The sequence below is a fragment of the Protopterus annectens genome, chromosome 10.part0, assembly GCF_019279795.1.
Source record: "Protopterus annectens isolate FY-2018-M chromosome 10.part0, PAN1.0, whole genome shotgun sequence".
Classification (NCBI taxonomy): domain Eukaryota; kingdom Metazoa; phylum Chordata; order Ceratodontiformes; family Protopteridae; genus Protopterus; species Protopterus annectens.
The window spans coordinates 975,862,110-975,888,828 of NC_056744.1; the positions used below are offsets into that span (position 1 = coordinate 975,862,110).

At 41.9% G+C, this 26,719-nt stretch overlaps 1 protein-coding gene across 1 annotated transcript in view; it reads left to right on the forward strand.

Moving 5' to 3' along the window:
• The window catches only part of ACBD6 (acyl-CoA binding domain containing 6), a 1,359,273-nt gene that overhangs the window by 1,157,261 nt on the left and 175,293 nt on the right, over positions 1-26,719 (forward strand). The window contains exon 7 of the mRNA XM_044085743.1: positions 25,682-25,712. Coding sequence (XP_043941678.1) covers positions 25,682-25,712 — 31 coding nt within the window. The remainder of the gene's footprint in view (positions 1-25,681; positions 25,713-26,719) is intronic.

The window sequence follows — 26,719 nt, forward strand, 5'->3', positions numbered from 1 at the left end:
CGACCTAAGCAGAAACATCATGGATCCCCATGAGTGGAAACTGGATCCACAAGTATTTGCAATGATAACTCAAAAATGGAGCCGCCCAGACATAGACCTGTTTACCACCCCCCAAAACTATCAGCTATCAACATTTTGCACAAGGACATTTCACCATCAAGCTTGGAAGTGGACGCAGTCTCATTCAGTTGGAAAATGCTGACAGTATATGCCTTTCCTCCATTGCCCCTTCTCACAAATGTGCTGCTGAAAGTCAGGATGGAGAGACCCCGAATGATACTCATTGCCCCAGACTGGACACGCCAGCACTGGTACCCACTACTAAGGAACATGGCCCAGGGCCCACCATGGATTTTACCACAAATTCCTCATCTGCTCACACAGCAAGGCAATCAGATTCTACACAGCCAGCTCAAAACCTTAAATTTGGCTGCATGGCAAATCACCTAAGCCACCAGCCAGTTCCTCTTTCACAAGCTGTTATTGATGTCATTCTGGAGGCCAGGAGGCCCAGCACCAGGAAAGCCTATTCAGACAAATGGAAAAGATTTTGTGCCTGGAACCAAGCTAAAGGCCAAAATACCCTTCAGCCGGACATACCTCAGATTCTACAATATTGAACTGAGATGTTACACAAAGGACTTTCTTTTTCATCTATTAAAATCTACGCCTCAGCTATTTCAGCTCACTACAACACGGATCATCCCTTATTTTCACATCCACTTCTAAGTCAGTATCTCAGAGGGACCAAAAACATTAGGCCTCCCAGGAGAGCGCCAACACCAACTTGGGACCTCAATTTTGTTCTGGAAAAACTTACGCTGCCACCTTTTGAGCCAGCTTTCTCAGCTGACTTAAAGTTTATATCATGGAAGACTGCCCTGCTGCTAGCAATTACTTCAGCCAGAAGAGTCTCAGAGCTACAGGCACTAATGGCAGTAGAGCCTTTCCTCATTTTTCATCAAGACAGAGTTTCTCTATGAACTAACCCCTCCTTTATGCCAAAGGTGGTATCCAGTGTGGCTCTAAATCAAACCATCCATTTACCCACCTTCTTTCCAAATCCACAGAACAAAGGAGAAAGACTTCTGCATTCCTTGGACATTCACAGGCAACTACATTACTACTTGGATAAAACTAAGGTTTTCAGAAAATCTGACCAACTTTTTGTATCCTGTGCTACAGCATCACAAGAAAAGGCTATCTCAAGACAGACCATTTCCAAATGGATAGGACATTGCATACATTTTTGCTACACCCATCATGGAAAACCAGTTCCTACTAGCATAAGGCCCCACTCCACCAGGGCAGCAGCTACATCTACAGCATTCCTCAGGGGGGTGCCAACCAAGGATATTCTGGAAGCTGCAACTTGGAGTTCAGTACACACCTTCACCAAGCACTATCACTTAACACTTTACTCTAAGACTAGAGCTGGCTTCACCACTGCAGTTTTGCAGGGCCTTCTAGCCTCCTCTAACCCTGTTTGACTCCACCTCCCATCCTTAGCTTTGGGATTCTGCCCAAGTGTGATGACTTCAGCAGGGTAACATGATGAACATAGTACAGTTTTGTACCTACCATAAATGTAGATGTTCGAGTGTATACCCTGCTGCAGTCCAGGTTACCCTCCCTCCATCCCCTCTGACCTAACTAAAACCTTTCAATACCTTACATTCTGATACAACCTTTGTGGTGTATTTGCTTATAGCTGGAGGGATGTTTTGTTTGTGCTAAACTTTTATTATTGGCACTGTCTACTGACCACCTTTTGGGGGGGGTACCTGACATCTGGGGCAAGAAAAACTGAAGAAAATGGCATTGGATGCCTCTTATATACCCCTGGCACACTGACGTCAGGGAAGAAGCGACAGCAACCGACGCCGGACCAAGACTTTGGAATTCAGGCCACTGCGGGGCCACCTGACGACAGGATAACCCTAGTGTGATGACTGCAGCAGGGTATACATTCGAACATCTACATTTATGGTAGGTACAAAACTGTACTTTTTCCCAGTTAATGGCAGGGTAGTTAAAATCACCCAGTATTAGGGTGTTTGGGTCTATCTTAATATTTTCCAGTATGTTTAGAAAGGTTTAGTGAGAAACTTGGGGCATGGTGGGGGATCTGTAGCAAGCTACACTTTGGATTGCAGTCTTACCTAGTGTTAGTTGCACCTGGAGAATTTCAGACGCATTGTGTTGGGCAACTAGCCTGGTGGTGTGAATATCCTTGGTGAATATGGAGACTCCTCCACCTTTAGTGTTTCGGTCCTGGTTTGGTGGCCAAAAAGTGTGGTAAGAGTTGTAGGCTGGTATTTGCAGGGGTGCTGTCTGGAGCCTTGAACCAGGTCTCAGTTACTGAACAGATATCGATGTTCCCCATTTTTAGGAGTGCCTTGAGTTAGTGCATTTTGAGGTTTAGACTTCTAGTATTGAGTAGCATTACCTTCAGATTTTGCATGCTTGTACCTGTTACGGTGGTGGTTTTGTCCTTTAAACTTTCCCTAAAAAAGGCACTATGGGGGTGGCAAGAGCCTTAGCCAGTAACCTGAATCCAAGGGGCGACAGGTGCAGACCATCTCTGGCAAAGCATCATGGTCTGTCGATCATGTCGTCCCAGGCAGACAGATACTGGAACCCCTTTGAATGACACCAGAAGCTTAGCCAATTGTTGAAGTCAATCATTTTGTCCTTCTATGGTGGTATCATTCTGGGCGAAGGCAGGATGCTACTCGGGGCTAGGGTCATACATGCCTGGGCCACATGATCCAAGAGTTCTTCCATGTCTCCTTTCATGTAGTCCAGGGAGGTACGTCTCAAGTCATTCACTCCAACATGGACAATGACATAGTCATATTTGTACTTGTTGTGGAGTAACTTGAGTGCATGCGTTATGTGGCGGATCCTGGCACCCGACAGGCAGCTGACTGTAATTTTCTCCTTGTTCAACCTGGTGAGTGGGACATCAGTGTGCCGGACTATAGAATCACCTATGACTAAAGTGTTAGGTACGTTGTCTTGCCTTAGGGGTTATTGCTGGGTGGCACACTGGTGTTTTGAGCTATGTGACACTTTGGTTGTGATTGGTGTTTGTTTGAGTTTCAGCTTCAGAGGTCCTTGTTGCTTGGGCAGGTTATAGTTAAGGGCCTCTGCATATGTGGATTTAGTGTTGCTATATGTGGGTGTTGGTGGTGTGGGTTTAGAAGGGCTATGTGTTGCTTGAGTTGTAGTGTGGGTGTTAACCTTCCCCACTTGACTGTCTAGCACAATCTTGGGTGGAGAGAGCTTTGCTTCCAGTTTGGCTATGTAAGTGCATCTCTCACAGGTTGTAGTGTTGGGTGGTAGGAGGAGAGGGTTGTCTGTGTACATGAGGCAATTGCTGCATTGCCCCAGTATGCCCAGATTCACCAGGTGGACAGGAGAAATCACCGGAAGCTGACCCTTGGACATACCTGGTTTGGAGCTTTCTTTTTGTATAATGTACAGGAGCTGTTTTCCTTTACCTTAGCAAGGTACTTTGCAGTTATAGGCTGTTTAGTGCCTACGATTAATTTCTCCTTATTAACAAGGAGAGTTGAGTGCTTGTATCAGTTTAAGGCTTCCTAGTGCTTTCCAGCAGGTATTAGAGCAAGTGCTAGTCACAGGGATGCTTAAAGGTAAGATGAAAAAAATGCACACTGCAGTGTGCACTAGAGAAGTTAGATGTGAAAGTAGGTAACTTAAGTTTTACCTGTTTAGAAAGTTAAGGTTTAGTGGAGAGTTACTATTTTTAAAACAGCAAGATGGATTGAAAGGGGTGGTCACTTTTGTATTCTGGTACTATGGAATATAGTAGGATGGCCAATAAATTTAAATAGTTGAAGGGAAGTGATTTCAAAAATGATAATTTTGTGATTACTCACACAAGCCAGTGAAAGCAGAGAGGAAATGAGATATATGGTCAGATTAACGTAACAGACAGGTAACTAGAAAGACAGTGGTATTTAACAAGACAACTAACTGGGTGCGAGGGTGGAGAAAAATTTCTGCCTGACTCAGAAGAGACAGAGCTGTGGTCTCTTTTGAAGTTTTAATATGCAGTTAAAGCAGAATGCAAGTAAAACACAAGGTAAAGAAAACAAACCACAATATTCAAAATATAAAAAGGCAATAAAGTAATACAAAATACAACAAATAAAAGCAAACTAACCATGTGAGAGTGTTCAATCTCGCCTTTGTTCTTACACATGGGTTCAGAGCCGATCCTGGAAACGTGCCGCCGACTGCAAGCTCTGCATCGAGAAACTCGAGACGAGTCTTCCCATCTGTCCATCCACCTAACAAAGATTCTAGGACCATGGACAGATATGGAAGGCGATTTTCAGCAGTTCACTTTCTTTCTCTATGCGCGTTCCCTGAACTTTTGACTCATTTTACTGCGTTTACTAGTTGAAGAGAGTCAAAGAGTTGGGAGATATACTCCAGGCCAGCTGTCTCAGAAGTGTCTCAGAATCCTCAGGCGCCTCTCAGCACCCACGCCGTCCATTGTGCTGATATCCTATGCGTATCCTAAGGCGCGAAGGATGACAGAACGCGGCTTCAGCGATTTACTCTTAGTATCCTGGATAAAGCCTTTATATTCGCTTTTCGCGGAAGCCTTCCAGATCTTAACGCCACTTTTGGCCCTTTAGCAGAGTCTGGATGAGCCTTTCTGGTAAAGTTGTTATTTTTCTGTATGCCAACTTTCCTATTTACTTTTTATACCATCTCATATACATTTGCTTACACCTTCTGCCTACAAATGCTGACTGTTTCAATTACAAGTACATACAATTGTTTGCAGACAGATGACAATGATCTGTAATTTGATAATAATTTTTGTACAGTTTTTTTATTAAAAATGTTTTATGTGTTGCTTTTTGTGATGGTGTGGAGGTTTTCTACTTGTGTCTTCAATTTAAAGGAGTGTGCTTGTCATCCCAGTTGAATTTTCCCAGTAAACAACTGATAAATAAAATATAAAAAAAAAAAAAAAAGAAAAGAAAAAAAAATGTAATTAAACTGGTCATATATACGTATATGGGTGTGAATAGTTCATATATATATATATATATATATATATATATATATATATATATATATATATATATATATATATATAGAGTCACACACACACACACACACACACACACACACACACACGTGGATTTATATATATATACGTGTGTGTGTGCGTGTGTGTATGCGTGTGCATGAACGTGCATGCGTGTGTGTGTAAAATACAAGGCATTCATTTGTATTCTGTGCACTACAGGAGTTGTAAAGAGTTGCACTGAATGCAAAAGGCATTGAAGCATGTTGAAATATAATTACTTATGAAGTGGCTGCTAAAGGGTTAAGTGGTTACGTTTGCTAGCTAAAGAAACAGATTTTTATTTTCTGTTTGTTCTCAGACTGACAGGACATCAGTATTCTATTCATCTGTTGGGAATTAGGCTTTTAATCCAATCAGTGACTCTTGAATGAGTTGCAGCCTGCCTTCCCACTGAGAGCAATCGGGTAAACTAGTGAGTTTTTTCAGGGCTCAGTGTTATGCTGGTGTCAGACAGATTTGTCATTCCTGGCTGTTGAAGTTATTTAGGTTTAGGGAAACTGTCCTGTAGTATTTACTCAAGTCTTGTATACCAGCATTATGCATAACACAGTGCTACAGTATATTAAAACATGGGACAATAACTACAGGAAATTCACATCTGTTACTGATCTATGAAACAGTGACCTTAATCCTGGCTTTAGCTTTACAGTGCTTGGAACAGACTGTCCCTTGTGTCTTATTCATGGTCATCACACCTCTGGCAATGCTTGCAGAAATAATGCAAGCATAATCTGATGGCTCTCAATTGAAATGTCGGCATTTGTAATGCCAAGTATCGAAAAGCCAAATAAAAGACTGAAAACCCAGAAAAGAGTGAATCTCAAAAATTGCTCTTCTCTTTTAAACTTCTTTTTCAGGGAGTAAGCCTCCCCTGCACCCACACCCACCTCATGAACTTAAATATATATATATATATATATATATATAAATATATATATATATATATATATATATATACCATCTCCAAGACTGCCATACCTTGGAGAAAAGGGAATATTCCGAGAAATGACATCTCAGACTTGGTATATGTAAGTCCAATCTTTCGCCGTTCATACTCTGCGTTTCAGGACTTGCTCTAGCAGGTCCTGACATTTCAAATGGTCACCTATTCGGATGCATCCTTCCACCAGTTCTCATTTTTCACTCTAGTGTGGTGCTTACAGTTGGGAATATAATTTCTTTTGGGGTAAGGTTGAACCCATCGTTCAGTGAAATCAGATTTTTTTAGGTGTAGGAATGGTAAAAAGGAATATTGTAACTGAATTTATGGACTTTATGAACAGTTATGATATAGGCTTTTGAGTCTGGTCCTGAAACAGGCATAATTAACTGTTAAGGTTGCTGAACTTTTAGCTGACTCAGTCATACAAGAACAACTGTATTGTAGGTGACCCTGTTTGGGCAGTATGTCTGGATCAACAAAGGACCAGCCAAGGAAGAAAGTATTCAGCACTCTCTCAGTGTCAAGAGGTACATGACAGTTACGGAGTACATTTTTTCTTTATTCATATTAGAAGTTGTAGTTCTAACAAGTCACTGGTTTTCATAATGGGTGTTGGCAACATTGAATGCGGTAGGCTGAGGTACATGACAGTTATGGAGTACATTTTTTCTTTATTTGTATTAGAAGCTATAGTTCTAACAAGTCAATGGTTTTTATAATAGGTGTTGGCAACAGTGGATGTGGTAGGCATTTTCCTGTACCCAGAACACATCACTTTGCCCAAGGCAGAAAGAATAATGAAATGGAAAACTGAGGGAGTGGACAACTACAGAGTAGATGTTTAACCCCTTCTACCTAACAAAGATGTGATATAGTGAGCTGACAAAAAAGTAAATTATGATAGTCGTACTACATGCTTCCTGTTTCGCTGAAATAAGGAGTATTCTTTGGGGGCTGCTTAGAAATCTAAGTGGTTGTGGTAGCTGGAAGAGGTCCTTTTGCTGGACTTCAGTAAGTGGTTCTCAGAGTAGTTTAAGAAATATATGAAGACATTTTTTCTTTGTTTCTGTGTTGTCCATGGAAGAGGTGTTCCTATGAACCCTTTTCAACCATGATACACACCACAGGCACAAGCAATTCTAATTGCAATGTAATGTTAGGTAGAACCACATTTATTTTTTAGTTAAATAATTCTTGTGAGTTTCATTGTTCAGTTTTATACTGTTGCTGTAGTAAAATGGTTGCCGAGCTGTTAACAAATGTAAAATCCAATTGGTCTTTACATTAGTGGCTTTTGTTGAGCATGATACATTTTTTCTTAGAAACAGACCAACATGAGACTCACACATAAGTGATCTATGTGCAGATATGAGAAACAGATTAGGAAGTTGTAATGTATGGTTCTCTTTACCTGTATCTAGCATAAAGGTAGATGATACTAAAGAATAAGTAGCTGTAGAAAATTTTGAAATAGTGGGAAAGAGGGTGACTGTAGAAAACACATCCTGCTTACTAGTTTGTGAATATCCTAGGAAATGTATTCAGATCATGCATTTGTGAATTTTTCTTTTTTTCGGTGCTCAGACTGTCAGGACATCTGTATTGTATTCATCTGTTGTCCTTACAAAATGAAGTAAGAAATTTATTTAGGAATAAGAATTTTAGAGGGCAGAGTAGAAAATACATTTACATATATTAATACCTCAGGAAGCCCTTTGTAGAGGGGAACAGTCTGCATCTTTTTCCTTACATTGTTCTCTCCACACTGTTGTACACTTGAGGGTTGCATGCCCCAGAGTGGAGCATGCCATAGCGACATCACTCCAAATTAGGAAGACACACCAAGCCTCACACTTCCCACTTCTTTCCTGCCATTCATGCAGTTTGTGTCTTAATCCTTCTTGCTTCATAAGAAACATTTCCTCTTTGGTCACTAGTTTACTAGCCTGGATCTGCTCAGGAGTTGCTTTTACCAGAGGGAAAGGAACATAACCAGTGCCACTGATTTTCATTTTTTCTGGGAAAAAATACCAGCAAATCCCCAAATATGGACTATATGAGAAATGGAAAAACACAGGATTTTCATGGAATTTGGCATTTTTGGCCAGAGAAGTAATGCAGCACAAGATACATTCCTGTTCATATTTGTTATTTATTATTTGTAATATTGTCAGCTAGCATTATTGAGTATTCCATGCCTAGAATTTGTTTTAATTTTCAATATAGCTTGCTGCATAAGAAAATTGTAATGAAGTCACTGTAATTGTAAAGTATATACAAAAATCATGGGTATACTTCCTGCATTTCATTTTAAGAAAACAGAATTTCATATTTTTGAAAAACAAAAATTAGTGTCTCTGAGCATACATACATACAAATATTTCAAGCACGGGCATTAATGTCCTTCTAGGTTGCCAGTATAACAGCATAACTGTTAGGTGTGCAGGAAGTGCCAGCCATTCAACAATTCCTTCAGCACAGGTGAAAACAGAGATGGAAATGATGAAGGCCTCCCTCGCTCCTAGTATTATAGCTACAGTGGAAATAATCTAGTGCAGGAGGAGGCAGAAGGGTCCTACTTGCAATCCTAGGCATGCATTAAAAAGGAGAGAGACATGGTAAGGAATCAGGTGTACTTGCTGCAACTAAAGTCTCCTTGTCTTTGATATTCCACTCTTTCGTTGTACTCTGCATCTTTGTAGGCCATACTTTTACCCTGGAATAGTAAAGGATCAAACTTGTACCCATCATTGGCTGACAACCATGAGACTATCAGGTACCTTTGGGAATGAGTTTGCGGAGTTGTAGTGCTACCTGTCCTTCACTTGAACACATGACTGGTCAGCCCATGAAGAGCAGATTTTCAGGCTTCCGCATGCTGTCTCTAAATTTCAGCTGTAAGCTAGGGAGTTTATATTTTTCTTTCCCAGCATTAAAGTCTTATCTGTGAAAGTAGAGTAGCATTCTTCAGGCCTTTTTTCATCTACTTTTCCTTTGGAGGCACCTGTCATTTTGGTCCTTTTCTTGCTGTTTGATACTTTATGGGACATGACTCAAAGGTTGATGGAGCAAACAGCAAATGAGTACAAAATGACTCATGTGCAGGAGCTCCATACTATCCTTTTGCATACTAGGGCAGTTAATGACTTTTGAATTAGGAGTATGTCATTTACTAATGAGTGCCAGGCTTTTTCCAAGTCAGTGCTTACTACATGAAAGGGATGCAGGCCTAATGCTCGGGGAACTGTTGATGTTATGTGGTCCAATCTCACCTACATTCTTACTCACGGGTTCAGAGCCGAACATCGGCTCCGACTCGGCCAACTTATATTTTTCTAGCACGCAGTCTCTAATTGGCTGGGCTAACCTGGTATCCCATGTTGCACCGCTCCATAACCCCAGATCTCATTTGCCGCTCGTGTAGCTAGGACGTGGTCTCGCTTGGCTGTGGCTAAGTAGCTTTAAAACTTCTTTTTCTCACTGAAAATTGTATTTTTTCCTCACAAAAGCTATTTTAATAGCTGATTGCTCTTGTTTTTGATGTATTTTTGTGGTGTGAGTGATTTGTTTTGTGGTATCTCTCTGTTCCTATGGGCTAGGCCCGTTTAAGTTAGAGGACCTAGTACACCCTCCATTGTGTAGTTTGTTTGAGGAAAGCATTTGTCCCTTGCTTCTGTGTGTGTGTCTCATTAGTTGTGTCAGAATCGTTTAACTTGGAGATTCTTGTTAATTGTTGTTAGCGGTAGTTTCCTGCCTTAACTGTTGTTGGCCTAAAGTTGTTTTCTGTGGTGTTGTGTACTGTGGTTTTGCTGTTATGTCAAAGGATCAAAAGGAACACAAACCTTCCAGGTTTAAGAAGTGTTCTAAATGCAGCTACAAGATGTCCATAACAGATGGTTTGTGTATACTGCCTAGGGGCTATACATTTACAAGAGTCCTGTAGCTTTTGTCACGTTTTCAGCCATAGGGTGCTACAGGAAAGAAAAAATAAACTTATACTGAAGGGTCTTCTAAAGCCTTCCTTTGAGGAGTCCTTGTACTCTTCCTCTGGTTCACAGACTAAAGCCAGGACTTCTAAGGCTAAGAAGAGATCTCCGGCTCCATCTGTTTCATCGGAGCCACTGGAGAAGACTACCAAATTGGATTCTACCTCCTCGGCTCCCTTGTCCTCGGGGCCGCAGGAGGTAGCTGTGGTTCTTGAATCAGCCTCGGCTCCAATCCTGTTAGAGCCCATTCGGAGCTGGTCTCCTAGTGTCAGACAAGGATCTCCAGATAGGAGATCACAATCACCTTTTCTCTCCTCCAAATCCTCCAGACTCTCTGATTTGGATGTGGATAGGGTGGTCCAGAGGCTCCTGCAGTCGCTGGTTTTGGCAAAATTATTTTCGGCTCCGACCCAGTCGGCTCCGGAGCCAGTCCCGATGAGTGCACCCATGTTTCCTCCTCCGAGCACCTCCTTGTCTTCGGAGCTGGAGTGTTCTGCTCCGGGTGATGTTCTGCCAGCTCCGATACCTCTTAAGGCTTTATCGGTGCAGGCGTCGGCTCCTACCATGTCAGCTCCATCCTGTGGTTTTGGAACCTGGGTTTCCTCTGTTGGGCCCGAGGGGGATACTTTGGGACTTTTGTCGGTTCCAAGCCTCCCTCTCGGTGCTTCGGCTCGGGGAACTTCGGCTCTGGCCTTGGCCTCGGAAGTTGGTCGATCCTCGGATTCAGGGGACCCGCCTTCCAGGCCATGAGGAGCGCACTGGCCAGATCCTCAGTGACATCACCTGGATCAGTCATTCTGTCCCCTTCCACACCGGTGAGAGCCTCTGATGTCCCCCTATCGGTTGACGGTGGAGCCCCAAGGTCTGGGAATACCCCCATGAGCGGTCCCCAACTTTCTGACGGCCCCTCAGAGTCTGATGTATTGCCCAACTGTGCTATTCCGGAGCCAGTCGGGGGCCACATTTCATTGTACCCGAAAGCCTGGGCAAGTATCAGTCAGGATCGATGGGTGCTTCGTATAGTTACTGGAGGTTATTCCATCCCCTTACTGTCAGACCCTCCTCCACCCAAGAGAATCCCAGACGTTCCACCCAGTCAAAGGGATCACGCAACACTAGAAATTTCAAAGTTGCTGGAAAAAGGAGTCATCCAACCTGTCCCCTCAGACTAGATCGGATTAGGGACTTACTCAAGACTCTTTTTGGTGCTGAAAAAAACAGGGGACCTGAGACCCAGCTTGGATCTCATCTGACTGAATTGCTATGTTCTAAATTCCAAGTTCCGAATGGTCACCCTTCAGTCTTTTTTTCCGTTACTGGGAAAAGAAGTATGGATGTGCTGCATCGATCTCAAGGATACTTACTACCATATCAAAATGGACAGGGCATCCAGGAGTCAGTTATGCTTCCATCTGGGAGCCAGTCATTTCCAGTTTCGTGCCCTGCCCTTTGGCCTCACCACAGCCCCCAGGGTGTTCACCAAGTGTTTGGCAGTGGTGACAGCTCACCTGAGACATCAAGGATTCCAAGTGTTTCCATACCTGGATGACTGGCTCCTCACTGCCCCCACCAGGCATCTTCTCATTCAGGCCAGGGAAAAGACCATTGCCCTTTGTCATCAACTAGGAATTACCTTGAACTTGGAAAAGTCTGCCTTGCTGCCCTCGCAGCGTGTCACATTTATTGGCGCAGAGCTAGACACCGTTCATATGCAGGCATTCCTGCCTCAAGAAAGGATAGAGGTGTTGCAGAGTCAGGTTCGCGCGTTGCTACCCCTCAAGAAGGTTCAGGCCAGATGGGTCCTACAGCTCCTGGGATCCATGGCACCCACCATTATGTTAGTGTCCCTAGCCAGATTACACATGAGGCTTCTGCAGTGGCTACTCTCTGCCCAATGGTCCTTTCAGAAACTTCCCCTGTCCCATTTGATCCTACTCACTGATCGGTGCAAACAGGACCTCTGTTGGTGGCTGCATTCCACCAACTTGAACAAAGGGAATCCTTTTATTCCTATGACTCCGGTTGCCACGGTGACCACGGATGCCTCCCAGATAGGGTGGGGGGGCATTATTTTGGCAGGATGGTCCAAGGCACCTGGCAGGATCACGAGGTATATCTGCACATCAATGTTCTAGAGATGAGAGCAGTGTTACTGGCGTTGCAAGCACTGCAGAGCTCTCTTCCCCTAGGAACGATTGCGATTCACTCGGACAACATGTCTGTGGTGTGGTACCTGAACAAGCAAGGGGGAACCAGGTCTTGCCCCCTATGCAGAGAGGGCATGTGAGTGTGGCAGTGGGCAGTGTCTTCCGGACAGTTCCTAGTGGCAATGCACATTCCGGGGAAGGCCAATGTGATAGCAGACAGGCTAAGCAGATCTATTCTAATGCCTTACGAGTGGTCCCTGAACCGCCGAGTTGCGGAACAGATTTTCAGCAGGTGGGGTCAGCCTTGCTGCAACCTTTTTGCCAATCCCCACAATACCAAGTGCAGCAACTACTTCACTCTGATCCCCCCACAGGGGGAGTCACCCAGGGATGCTCTAGTCCATGATTGGCCTCCCGGTCTGCTCTATGCTTTCCCTCCGTTTCCACTGCTACCAAGAGTGATTCAGAAAGCCATTTCCTCGGGAAGCAAGATGATTCTGATTGCCCCACACTAGCCTTGCCAAGTCTGGTTCTCCTTTTTTCATCAGTATGCAGTGGACAGTCCTTGGACTCTGGACCCAGCACCAGACCTACTGACACACATGTCGGGACAGTCCCATCCCTCCCTGCGGACCCTCAGGTTGACAGCCTGGCTACTCCACTTCCATCTTTAGTCAGACTTCATCGTTTTTCACCTGAGGTAGTACACATTTTATCTTCTTCTCATAAATCTTCTACCAGGAAGATTACCTCCAACAAGTGGAAAAGATTTTCGATTTGGGCTCAGGCCAAGGGACTGGATCCTTTCACAGCCCCCATCACTGCTGTCTTAGATTTTTTATCCACACTTTTTCAGCAGGGTTCTGCTCCTGCTACCATTAAGGTTCAGCTGGCCACTATTTCTAATTTTCATACCTCTTACGAACCTTCTCTCATGGTTCATAAGCTATGTAAGGCCTTTTTGAGGGGCACCTTGTTGCTTCGGCCTCCTGTGTCAGAACCCATCATGCCATGGGATTTAAATTTTGTTTTACAGGCCCTGACTTCATCACCTTTCGAACCAGCTGCCACCTGTGAATTAAAATTTCTGTCTTGGAAGACTGCATTCTTAATGGCTATCACATCAGCCAGACGGGTGTCGGAGATTCAAGCGTTGTCCATCAAATCTCCGTATTTAATCTTTCATAAGGACAGGGTTTCCTTGAGACCTAATCCGTCCTTCCTTCCGAAGGTAACCTCTGCCGTTAATCTCAATCAGTCCATTGAGCTGCCAGTTTTCTTTCCTCAATTTTCCAACAAGGCGGAGTTTAAGTTTCATCAGATGGACGTACACAGGTAGCTTCGTTTTTACTTACACAGGACAAAACAACTTCATAAGTCTGACCAACTCTTTGTGTCCTTCTCAGAAAATAGAACAGGTTCCCCTGTTTCTAAGATTACAATTTCCAGATGGATTTCTGACTGCATCTCCTATGTCTACTCGTCAGCAGGCAGAGAGTTACCGTTCCCCGTCAAGGCTCACTCCACCAGGGCTGTTTCCACTTCAGTAGCTTATCATTCCAGGCTATCCTTGGATGAAATTTGTGCTGCGGCCACGTGGGCTTCTCCCCACATCTTCATTACTCATTACAAATTCGACGTGGCTTCTAGGGGCTGGGCTTCCTTTGGTTCCACTGTTCTCAGGAGCTTCTTCCATTGAGCCTCCCAGGATAGAGGTGCTGGGGACGCTGTCCTGTGAGTAAGAATGTAGGCGAGATTGGACCACATAACATCTAGAAGTTATGTACTCACCATAACTTTTGATGTATGTGGTCCATCTCGCCTCACATTCTTACATTCCCTCCCACCTGTCCCCCCTCCTGGAGGATTTGGAGGCGACATTTGTCTTCAGTACCCGTCAGTATTGGTTATTTTTTCTTTGCTGCCCTGGTTAGTGTTCTACTCTTCTGAACTGTGGTTGTGCATGAGGTGTGACTATGAGTTGCTGCAAACTAGATCTGGGGTTATGGAGTGGTGCAACATGGGATACCAGGTTAGCCCAGCCAGTTAGAGACTCCGTGCTAGAAAAATATAAGCTGGCCGAGTCGGAGCCGATGTTTGGCTTCGAACCCGTGAGTAAGAATGTGAGGCGAGATGGACCACATACATCAAACGTTATGGTGAGTACATAACTTCCAGTTTCCCAATATGTCTGACTCCTTCTGAAAAGAGTCATCAGAGGGGACACTTGATACAGTCACTATGGATTGGCCAGATGTTCTTTGTAGTCAGAGTTACAGTACTGATTCTTGGGTCCTGTTGTCATCCAGAAGCCCTCAACCATCCTGATTCCCAGAGTCTTTACATAATCCCTAGCCAATGAAAGTCTGAGCACCTATGCTAGTTTTCACTCAAAAACCCTGAAGCACAGGGTCTAAGTCTTTGCAGCCCGCATGGAGTACTCAAACCCAGTCCCATTCATTTCTTCACATGCCTTGGCTTCAATTAGTTCTTTGCCCAAGAAACGTAAAGATAAAAAAATGAAGGAGAAGAACACTCTGGATGATGGGGAACTTTCCGCATCTGTTGTCAGGCCAGCCAACAACTCAGGCAAAGCTCCTTTGCAGCCTCTAGGTCCAATGGCCACTGGACCCAAGCTCTCTGGTGCAATCCCTTGGGAGGCTGCCATGGCAAGAAGCGATACAGTTATGGCTACTCAATACAGACATTGATTAGGTCCGAGCTGATCAGGCTTTGGCTTCTGATAATCGAGTGTTGATTACCAAGGGATATAGTTTTAATTCTTCAGCAGTTGTGCAAGAGCAAACTTCAGGGAACTGGATAGAGGTTGTAGTCACCCAATTGCATACTGAAGCCTTTCTTTCTAAGACTGGGATGCCTAAAACAAAGAGACCAGTCAGCTTGCCCCAGCCTATGACCCAGTTTTCAGCAGTTGCTTCAGCCCAGGTTGAGGCACAGGATCTGCTTAAGATAGCCCAAGAGTTCATGACTTTTATGAAGTCCAGGGAGCCCAGACAGCCACAAGTGTCTGCTACTGAAGCTTCTCCTGGTAAAAAGAGGGATGTTTCCCTTCAAGAGGACTCAGACTCCTCAGAATCTGAAGATTAAGAAGAATTGTCTTTTGCAGAATGCCTCTCCCCTTTATCCTTCCCTGACTCTGACTCAGATTACACCCCCTCTTCTATTTCTGCCCCCTGAGGATTTATCCTTTGGTGATACCTTACTCAAGATGAAGGAGGCAATTAATTGGGAAAGCAAATAATTTTTTCAAGCCAGAAATTATTATAGAGAACCTCTAAACCTATCATCTCCCAGATGACTGGCTATTTCCCCAGTTCATGTACTTCTAGATGATGTCTTTGAGGACATCTCCCTGTACTCTGACTCACTGCCACCTACCCCTAGAAAGCCATATTGTTTTTTTATATGGTGCTTGACATCCACAAGCATATCCCTCAGTAATGTCTACTGAATTCAACAAGGGTGTCCATAAGGATGTAACTTGACATTCTTTACCTAATGACGGAGAAAGTAGATTGTTAGATAGATTTGGCAAAAAGACTTGCACATCTGCTATCCTCGCTATGAGGGCTCTTAACTCCCAATTTCACATGTTAAAATACTTAGGGTCCTTACATGAGCAAATCATTGCTAAGGGAGAGGGCATTGCAAACAAGGTCCAACAGAGGACTTAGGGGAGACCACTAGATTAGCATTCTAGGTATTTAGGTATCTAGACATTCTTTGAAATGTAGTTACAATGGTTTGGATGCTTCATGCAGAGCAGCTGCTATATTTTCTTTCACTTATAGGCACACATCTGACTGAGGACTCAGCCAATCTTAAACCAAGTAAAGGCCGAACTAATGGATTCCTCACTGTATAAGGAACTCCTGTTTAGTCCCCCTACAGCAAATGTTTTTGAGAAATTGGACAAAAAAGGAAACAGATTAAAACTGCAAAACAATTTTATTTGTCTCCCATACCTTGATATAATAGGAATTGCCCTTTTAAGTCTTGGCCTCTGCTTCTAAGACAAGAAAGGGGGCAGGCTCCCCAAGCCGAGAGTCCAAGACAGACTAGAATGTGGCAACCTGAACAGTGCCCTGGATCTCGGGGGACCAAAGGACCCTATTCCTCCCAAACAGCAGATGTGAATATATGTAGCATCCATCCCCATCCCCAAACCCACTCTCCCCCAGCACGGAGACTGTCTTCCTTCCTACAGCAGTGGAATCTTTTCACAGGGGACCAGTAGGTCTGACATTTCATAGAAAAAGAGTATTCTATTCAGTTCGGGGAAAGACCCCCCCCTTCGTAGGAATGCCAAATCCCTCAAAAGACCATGAGGGCCTTCCCCTTGGTCATCTTACTAGAACCTCTGCAGCAAGGGGTCAACCTATCCCTGCAGGAGAGGAAGGTACAAAGCTTTACTCGAGGATCTTTCTAATTCCAAGAAAGGAAGGCATCTGGAGACAAATCTTAGACTTCTCAAATTAAACAGGTTCATGCATATTTCCAAATTCAAAATGTTAACCCTACAAAAACTGTTACTCATGATCTTTCAGGGAGCCTTTATGGTTACCCTAGAGCTGAAGAATGTCTACCTTCACATTCCTATAGCAGAGCAGCACAGTAAATATCTTTGGTTTATAGCAACTGGATTACAATTTGGCTTAACCACTGCTCCCAGAATTTTCACAAAATGCCTAGCTCCAGTTTCCAGTTATATCCCATTGCGGAACCTTAGAGGTTCACATTTACCCTTATCTGGATGACTGCTGTATCCAGGAGAAATCCATCCCAGAACTTCATGCATCTCTGGAAGTCGCCATGGACTGCTTCCAGAGGGTAGGCCTCTCACTCCCAACCTCCACAAGTCCCAGCTTCAGCTTCAGACAAGAATACTTTTTCTAGCAGTTCAGTACAATAAAAGGTCTTCCTTTGCTAAGACAAGGTTTCTTTCCTGACAAGCTTCTGCACAGCCTACTTCTAAGGCAGACAGTTCCTGCAAGGGAATACCTAAGGGTCTTGGGATAGATAGCATCCTGCATCCTAATGTTTTCCCTTGCAAAGCTGCACAAGAGAAAATCTTAAATGGTTCCTAAAAAACATATGGGAACAACATTCTCAACCCCTGGAAACCCTGTTGCCTCCTGTTCCCAACTTAAAAAGGAGTTACTTTTCTGGAAAGACTTCAGCCTGTAGAACCCAAGTGTGGAATTCTCCTGACCAGAGAAAGGGAAAGGAGAAAACCATCACCTCAGTCAGTTCAGAAATAGCCTGAGGAGCACATTTAGGACCCTTGAAGGTAAAGGGTATCTGGACTACAGAACAAAGGATACTGCAGTGTTTCTAGGTGTAAATCTTTTCAAAGCAACTTAAACACAGGAACACTGCAGATATGGGCAGTCAACACAGTTATGTGGTATATAAACAAACAAAGGGAAACTCACACCCCCCCATGCAGTCTGGCAAGAAACATTTGGTTCTTGACACAAAAATTGCAACTGACAGTGTGGTGCTGCGGTAGTGTTGTCACCTCACAGTAAGACGTTGTTCTGTTCGATTCTCAGCTAGAGCGTCTTCTGTGTGGAGACATGCGTGAATGGGCGTACCTTCGTTGAAGGTTGTGCGTCAGGGCCGGCAACTCGGCACATAAAAATCTACTGCCAATCATTAGCAGACCGGAGTTCTGCTGTGGCGACCCCTAACTGGGAAAAGCCGAAAGACACAACAACAACAACTTATAGTATCTTACATTCCAGGCCAGAACAAGACCATACAGAATGTCTGAGCAGGGACTTACTGGACTCCATCAAATGGATGCTGAAGAGAGAAATCTTCCTGGATCTCACCTACCAATGGAGATACCCCAGTATAGATCTCTTTGCCTCTCTTCAGAGAAGAAAACTACAAATATTCTGTTCCAGAACCCAACAGACAGGGACCTGGAGGACAGACACCTTCTTCAAATTGATGGTTTACCTTTACAAAGCCGAATCACAGTGGTGCGATTGTTCATATGAGTGAATCGTAACCACGAAAATGAAAACAGCGACAGTTGTAAATCAGCAAATTGAAAAGCAGATTCGCTGATTTTCGAACAGGCTGGTAACTTGGCACATAAAAAAATCAACTACCAATCATTAGCGGACCGGAGTTCCGCTGTGGCGACCACTAACCGTGAAAAGCCGAAAGACACAAACAAATGTTGAAAGAAAAAATCTAATGAAGTGTAAAGCAGGGGAGCAAGCCCCCCTGCACCCTCCATGCGGGGGGCTGCACCCCCACACCCCCTACTATAATATTCTAACTCTGAGATTGCACTACAGTGGGGAAAGGGACCATTTTCCGATCCCCACTATAGTGCAATCCACCCCAAAATGCCGAATGTGTAATGAGCGAATGTCACTGTGCATTAACTCATTGCACATTCAAACCTTTTTCCGTTTGGCGTTTGCAAATTTTATGCAATACGCATACATGAAGGTAAACCCAAATTAACAGACCTCTTTTTTTTTTTTTAATGCCTTTCCTCCCTTATCATTGATTACCAGGCTACTGATAAAAGTGAGGTAATGCAGGTTGAGCATGATACTCATATCCCCGTTCTTGCCAAAGTAGCAGGGGATGTCCTTCTGTGTCACTGTTGCAGTATTTTAAACAGAAAGGGATCTCCCACCCAGGGCAGCCCAATGCTCGGCCAGTATACTAAAGCCCAATAATCTTGTATGCACCATATGTCACACCTGTACTTCCGACTCAGAATGTAGGGCATAAAAGGGACATATGAATATAGCTACCCAGAATTTATTTGCCACCCATTCTAATCGTATTATTGTTAGTTGGTCTGAGCACCTTGTTGCTGTGCTAAATACCTAGCCACCAGATAAGCACCCCGTTTGGGTTGGGTTTTTTTCTTTTCTTTTCTTAGTCTTGTATTTTATTTTGTTACCAAAGGTTCATGTCCCCCAAAAAGTGAAAATGTCAGTGTGGAAGGCAGGTTCCCCATAAGGATCATCACAAACAGTGTCTTTTTTCTTTGGGTGCTTACCATGAGCATACTTCTTGTAGTAGCTGTAAGGCATTTGTGCCTAAGACACTCAGATGCCATTTGTCTTCCCTGGCCATTTATCTTGAAAGGCAGTGGATTAAACAGTTAACCCAGGGTATCGTGGCAGAATTCTTTAATCCTGAGATACTCCCACTAGGTAAGAAGAAGGCCAGGAAGTCTCAGCCAGATTCTTTAGTTGTCCAGCCTCTACCGGATGTCCCTGTAGAAGTGGGTATTAGCTTTGTAGGTTGTTTGGTGTACATCGGGTTCATCTGCCATGACCCTGTTGGAGGCCAGCATGGATCTGTCTTTTTGCATGTCCTCTGAGGCTTTGCAGGCATCTGCTCTGGACGTTGATGGGGAAGTGTGTAAGGACCCCTCGGTTGGTTATCTCGGAGGGTCCTAGAGGGATTTCACAGACATTAGTAAGGGAGGAGGTTCCGGGTTTTCTTATAGAATTTCACCAATGTTGGAACCTCTGGTATTTGCTAGGGCTGATGCCCCTTCTAAGAAAAGACAAAAAACAAATCATGTTTTAGTCTGTCCTAAGGATCTTCAAAGGAAATGGCAAGATTTTGCCCTGGGCTTGTTTTTTGCTAAAACAAATAAACAAAAAAAAAATTATTTTTTACTTCTGTTTGGCATGAATGAGCTGAGTGCTCATTAAATCCAAGTTGCATGATGAGGCATTTGAGAAGGACAAAGCATAAGTGAATGGTGTCCAGGAAGCCCTGTAAATTAGCCTGGTCATTAATTGACATGCCACCATCTTGACTGCGTGTTGCAAGGGTCCAATTTTGTTTGTAGTAGGAAAGCAACATAATTTCTGCACTTTATTTACCAGCATTTTTTGCAAAGAAAAGAAAAAGGTTCAGGAGACTGTGAGCTGCTACATAATTGCTGGGTAAGTAATATCAGGAGATGCTGCCTCTCCAAAGTCTGATTTGGCCGTCTATATTTTTTAGTTATGCCCAAAAGAGTTCAATGAACAGAGCACACGTTGAGAGTCATGTAGTAATTTAAGTGTATACTTTTGATTTCTTCTTCCTAAAAGTGTACTTTTCTGGCAATAGTTGGTGAGCTGCAGTGCCTTAATAACAACAGATATTTGAGTTTCTATTGGATGAAATCATGTTAACGCATACCTGTTTAATTCATATTAAATAATCAGTACTGTGATACAGTGATACAGAGGAAACAGGAGTAGAATTATTAGCACATTCATTTTAATAAGACAGAATTAACTGAATGTATTAGTGAAACCTACAGTTGAACAAAAAAGTCTCAGTTTGCTTTTAAATTTGTGTAAATAATGTTAGAGAGAAAGAGAAGAGAGTTTGCTTATGTATGATTTGTTTGTTTGTTTCATGGGGAAGGGGGAAATGGATTTAATTATAAGAAGGGAAAATGGTTTGCTGAGTTGGCTTTCTCACTGATTGAGATAAAAGGTGTGTGAGTGTGTGTGTGTGTGTGTGTGTGTGTGTGTGTGTGTGTGTGTGTGTGTGCGCGCGCACGCATGTGTGTGTTTATGTCTATTCATACTTACAGTTTGGTCACTGCATATTGAAATTGTGCATCAAAAATGTTACGAAATGGCCCCCTGGTAGCCTTCCTTATTTTGCTGCAGCATATTATGTGGATTAATTGAACAATAGTCGATTTACTCCTACATTCAATATTCCAGTTATTTCAGTGTGAGTTACTCTGCCATATATCAATAATTATATTAATGACTTCAGAAGGTGTTTATGTAATATTCCATGGTTTCAAATGAAAGCATCCATGATGCTGGATCAACCTTGTACAGATAAATGGTGTCTTAACTAGCACTGCATTGTAGATATTTACATTTATTTGACCATTAAATATGTGTATATATATATGTGTGTGTGTGTGTGTATATATATATATATATATATATATATATATATATATATATATATATATATATATATATAAAATCACAATTATGGAGATATCTCAAAAATTGTGTGACACTGCAAAATATTAAGAGCACATCTACATGAACAAAAGTCACACTGATAGTTGAGGTCTATCTACTACTGATGCATAGATGTTAATACTTGTTTACATAATTATAATAATTAATTTTATATGACATCAAATTGCTTGCTCAGTGTAAAATTACAGTTATGCCTAGGTGACATATTAATGTCATCAATGCGAAGAGAAATGTGTGCGGTGAGTAACTTTCATATTTTAACTTTTTTTTATAACTTTTACTGTTTTTTAGATATATATGTTTGTTTACCAGTAGGTTGGAAAACTGCAGTTTCAGAATTTTAGCTTAGGTGAGAGCGCGTGTGGTGAGTAACTTTCATATTTTAACCTTTTTTTATAACTTTTATTTTTTTTTAGATATAGGGCGGCCACGGTGGTGCAGTGGTTAGCATTGTCGCCTCACAGCAAGAGGTTCTCTGGTTCGATCCTCAGCTGGGGTGCCTTCTGTGCGGAGTCTGCATGTCCTCCCTGTGGTCGCGTGGGTTTCCTCTGGGTGCTCCGGTTTCCTCCCACATTCCAAAGACATGCTGCAGGTGGATTGGACACTCTAAATTGGCCCTAGGTGTGAGTGTGAGTGTGTGTGTGTGTGTGTGTGTGTGTGTGTGTGTGTGTGTGTGTGTGTGTGTGTGTGTGCCTTCTGTGGAAGGTTGGGTGCCGGGCTGGCAACTCGACACTGTAAAACTCCACTGACAATCATGAGCGGACAGGTGATCCGCTGTGGCAACCCCTAACCGGGGAAAAGCCGAAAGAAGAAGATAGTTTTTTATATATATATATATATATATATATATATATATATATATATATATATATCAGGAACAAACCACTCGCTGACAAACAGGATAAACGCCCAGTGCTCCAGAAAAACTTAAATAATATTGATAAAACCAAAAGGAGCAACTAGGCTGATGCAGAGTCACAAGTATAAATGAAAGGCAAAATCCTCAGGTTAAAATCCAAATGAAAGGCAAAATCCTCAGGTTAAAATCCAACTTTAATTCCACTGCAGGTCAGATAAGCGCTTTCACTCATTCATTTGAGCTTCATCAGATCATTTATTATAAAATCTACAAACATTCCTCCGTTTGTTTAACATAGGTTTAATGGAGGCTCTCTCATTGAGACCTAAACCCCTATCTGCTCTCAATCTAACTATCCACATACTCTCCTTGCTCTCAGTATGGTTCCTGATGTCACCTCCTCGTATACTGGGTTTAATATTCTCAAGAGCTCTAAATAAGAAATAATGTTCAGGACCTGCTTGGGCTACGTGCTTAGCTAAGGCATTGTGAGGTGAAGCCTTCCTAATGTGGTAAAGATGTTCTCTTATCTGTATGTTTGTAGATTTTATAATAAATGATGGAACATTTATGTTTTTACACCTTGAAATACATTTCTTTTGACATATATATCTATATATACATATTTATTAGAGCATCTTGAGTGTTCATGGAGAGTTTTTATATGTTTTTTATATTTACTTTGTCATTTTATACATCTCAGCATGTTTATATGTGCATATATTTTTAAGCTTAGATTAACTCATGAATATGTAAACAGAAAGCAGCTTTTGGTAGGCCAATAGGAGATGTTTTAACTGTATAAATGTAGCCTATGTAATTGAAGGTCTTTGTTACATGATCTGATGAAGCTCAAATGAATGAGTGAAAGCGCTTATCTGACCTGCAGTGGAATTAAAGTTGGATTTTAACCTGAGGATTTTGCCTTTCATTTGGATTTTAACCTGAGGATTTTGCCTTTCATTTATACTTGTGACTCTGCATCAGCCTAGTTGCTCCTTTTGGTTTTATCAATATATATATATATATGTTTGTTTACCAGTAGGTTGGAAAACTGCCGTTTCAAAATTTTAGCTCAGGCGAAGACTGTCCAGGCATGAACTCTGCAGGTGGCAGGTGGTGTAAAATTCCACTCAGGCTAGGTGTGAAAGAGTTAACCCACACAGAACAAACCTTGCATAAATTAGCTAGACACTACACTGAACCATACTAGCTCACCAAGACAGTCTAGTCATCTATTTCTGTCTTTTATGAGGAAAACAGTACCATTTACTCAGTAAACAAAGGATTTCCATGTGGAATTGTTTTATTTTCTGTAATGATAAATAGATGACCTTTCTGGAAAAGACAGAACACTTCATCACATCAAAACATATTATCGCATCCTTTTTCAAAACATTATCAGCTCAAAGTGTTTGCGAAGCCTACTACTTTACATCTTGTTTCACATTATCTAACTGATAGAAATTACATGTCCAGTCTAAATGCAGAGCAGGATTTGCTTCAGCTGTCCTGCTGGGCATTCTACAGGTTGACTACTCATTTCTGGAAGCTGTGAGCACAGTGCTTGTTACTGTTCAAGTCATATTATAAAATCCTGCAGCACTCATCTTTATGAGGAATAGTTTATAGTTTTGAGAATGCTCATTGACACAGTAGATGTTTGAATATTATCATTGTTGCAGGAGAGATTCCCTCATGCCTTTGGTCTGCATATGCTATGGGCCTTTTTTAAATTATTAGTCTGTGCAGTTTATTGGTTTTCATGTTACTTGTGTGTTTTATCTTAGTACAAAGTTTACCCTCTAGTTTGCTGTTGTGTTTCATAATTATCCTTCCCAGCTTTGTAGTTTGAGATACATAGTTTCTGATGCAGTCACACCTACTTTATTCGACATACCTGAAGTTTGTTTCTTGAAAAAAAAATATTCTTGGTGGCTGACACATGCAGAAGGGTTATGGAGTCTCAGGCTGTTGTTTTGCAGAGAACCTTACTTGGGTTTTCACAAAGATTGGGTTTCTTTTAGGATGAACCCATATTGTTACCCCAGAGTGGATCTGTAGTTCTCACTCAGTCCATTTATTCCCATTTTCTACCAGGGGTGAAATCCACTGAGGAAAGAGCATTTCGTGGAAGTTGTGCATGAGCACAGCAAGATTCATAAGTGGTTGGTTTCATTTGTGCCAGGTAAGGTGGGCTTAGCAGTGGGCAAACTTATGTTTTCCAGGTGGAGTACTAACTGCTTTGTCATTTTTCATCACACAGTTATCTGTCTATTGGCCTTTGATGTTAAAGGTTATTCCACCAGGAGGGCGTCTGCTTCAAGTACCTGTTTCAAGAATGTGTCTCATGTGAATACCTGTGCCCTGCCCACTATTGACATTAGCTTACATTGGCATATGTATAAAAACAAAAAAGGAAAGAATATAGGGCGCACAACGAAGCATTCTGATGAAGTCTAAAGTGTACTACTGATGAAAGTGCTCAATCTTTTGAATAAATTGCTTCATTGTGTGCACTGTATTCTTTTTTTGTTTTTATAAGTTTGTCATTTAGTGTCTATTCCTTACATTGGCATATGATGTGACTATCTCATACCGCTTGCTACTTTGTGTCAAATCCTGAAGCACTGTGGTGGAAATGCTGATTTGCTGTATTACAATCCTGCTTCTGGATGCAGTTTTGGATATTTAATGCAAATAAACAGTTTACTCTGTAACTTAAAAAAGAATATTGGTAAGCCATTTCTGTGCACCCACTTGTGTGTGTGTGTGTGTGTGTGTGTGTGTGTGTGTGTGTGTGTGTGTGTGTGTGTCTTTTTCAGCTTTGACTGCAGAATGAGAATAGACCAAGTTGTCTCAGCATCCAATAAAGTGTCATTATCACTGTTCCTGAATGCTGGCAAATTTAGGGCACATAGTAAAGTAATCAAACTTTAACTAATTCGGAGAATGCTGTCTAACACAAAAGGATGGGTAGACACAATGAATAGGTAACTGTAATATTTTAAAAATTATATCAGTGAATTTTAACTTGCTTATCATTTAGTAAGCAGATGGATTGCTGACTCTGCAGTGCAGTATGAAGAGGGGTGCTACAAGCCTGAGAGTATCATCCTTTGGATGTGACATTAAAACCGAGCAACCTGATTTCAGAAGACTTGCTCTCAGTGTAGGTGACCCCTTACATGAAAAGCAGGCCTTTTGGAATCTCTCCCAAGGTCCCATCTGCTTGAGTCGATTGTAGCTCATGTGGATGTAAAAAATCCCATAACATCTGTTGAAAAAAGTAGGGGAAGTTTCCTGATGCCCAGACCAAATTTCTCCAGTAGTAAAAAATGCCAGCTTGTATCTTTGCTGAAAAGAGACTACTAGCCTATGGGACTAACCCAGTCAACAAAGATAAATAAATGATAAAATGAATAAAAGTTTTGCATATGTTACATAACACTTGGTGAAAATAAGAATTTCCTCAAAAAAATTGCTTATCATTGACACACTAATTTATTTATTTTTTTGAAATTCAAAGTGTAGCTTCTTTTATTAAGAACAATTTACCTAAAATTATTTTCTCTTTTTGGTTTTCTAGGACAACGAAGGACAAACAGCTCTACACTATGGTAAGTTCTAATGAGGTTTGATTTTAAATGGTTTATTATCTCCTTATATCTCTCAGAGAATTATAAGCTCTCCATTCAAGCTTCCTCAAGTGTATGCCTGGAAATATTAAACAGTGTTGCAATTAGAATCATTAAAATGTAGATACATGAGAAATATGCATATTTGTTAGCCACCATTTAGAGTATGTCTACTATTTCAAAATTATGTCTTGTAACTGAGCTCATTCTATGTTATTTGGTTAATGTACTCATTTGGTTTGGCTAATTATTTGTATTTCTTAGGTACTTGTAATTGTAATCTATGTTGGGTGTAAGTTTTCTGGTTCAGATCATAGTTTCACTTGCTGAATTACTAAAAAGGCAGGAATGAAGAAAAAGCTTTAACTAGGAGAGAGTCATTAGGGCTCACTCAGTTTGTAAAACTTGTTATGCATAACCATTAAAGCAGTAACTGATAGTGTACCTCTCAACTGTCCATATTTTTGCAGACTGTCCAGAGTTTTGCTGCATATTTTTGATCTGTCCCTCATAAAATGTCATTTTTTGTCAAATCATTGAGGACTGAAGTCACTAAATAATGACAGACATTTGAGTTTCAGACTTCATATCCTTGCAAAACCTGTTATTCTGTCTGCTTTCTAAGTTTATAAGAGCAATGTTTAAAATTTGTCTATCTTTCTCGCCGCCACCCCACCATTATTTTTGGCTTTGCCCAGATTTCTTGTGTCAAGAAGTTGAGCGGTAGGACTGATAGCATTAGTGCCTAGTGAGTTTGTATAGCTTTGTTGTATGCTATTGTCATTAGTTCAGTAACTGATAGCTATAAGGCTTAGTCAGTTCATGCAGCTTGTTGGATGTGGCCATCATTAGGGCAAGAACTGATAGCATAAGAGCTTAGTCAGTTTTTGCAGCTTATTGAATGAGACAGTAGTTAGGGCAATAGCTGATAGCATTAAGGTTTAGTTTGTGTAGCTTACTAAGAACATCAAATAGTTACTGTAAAAGAA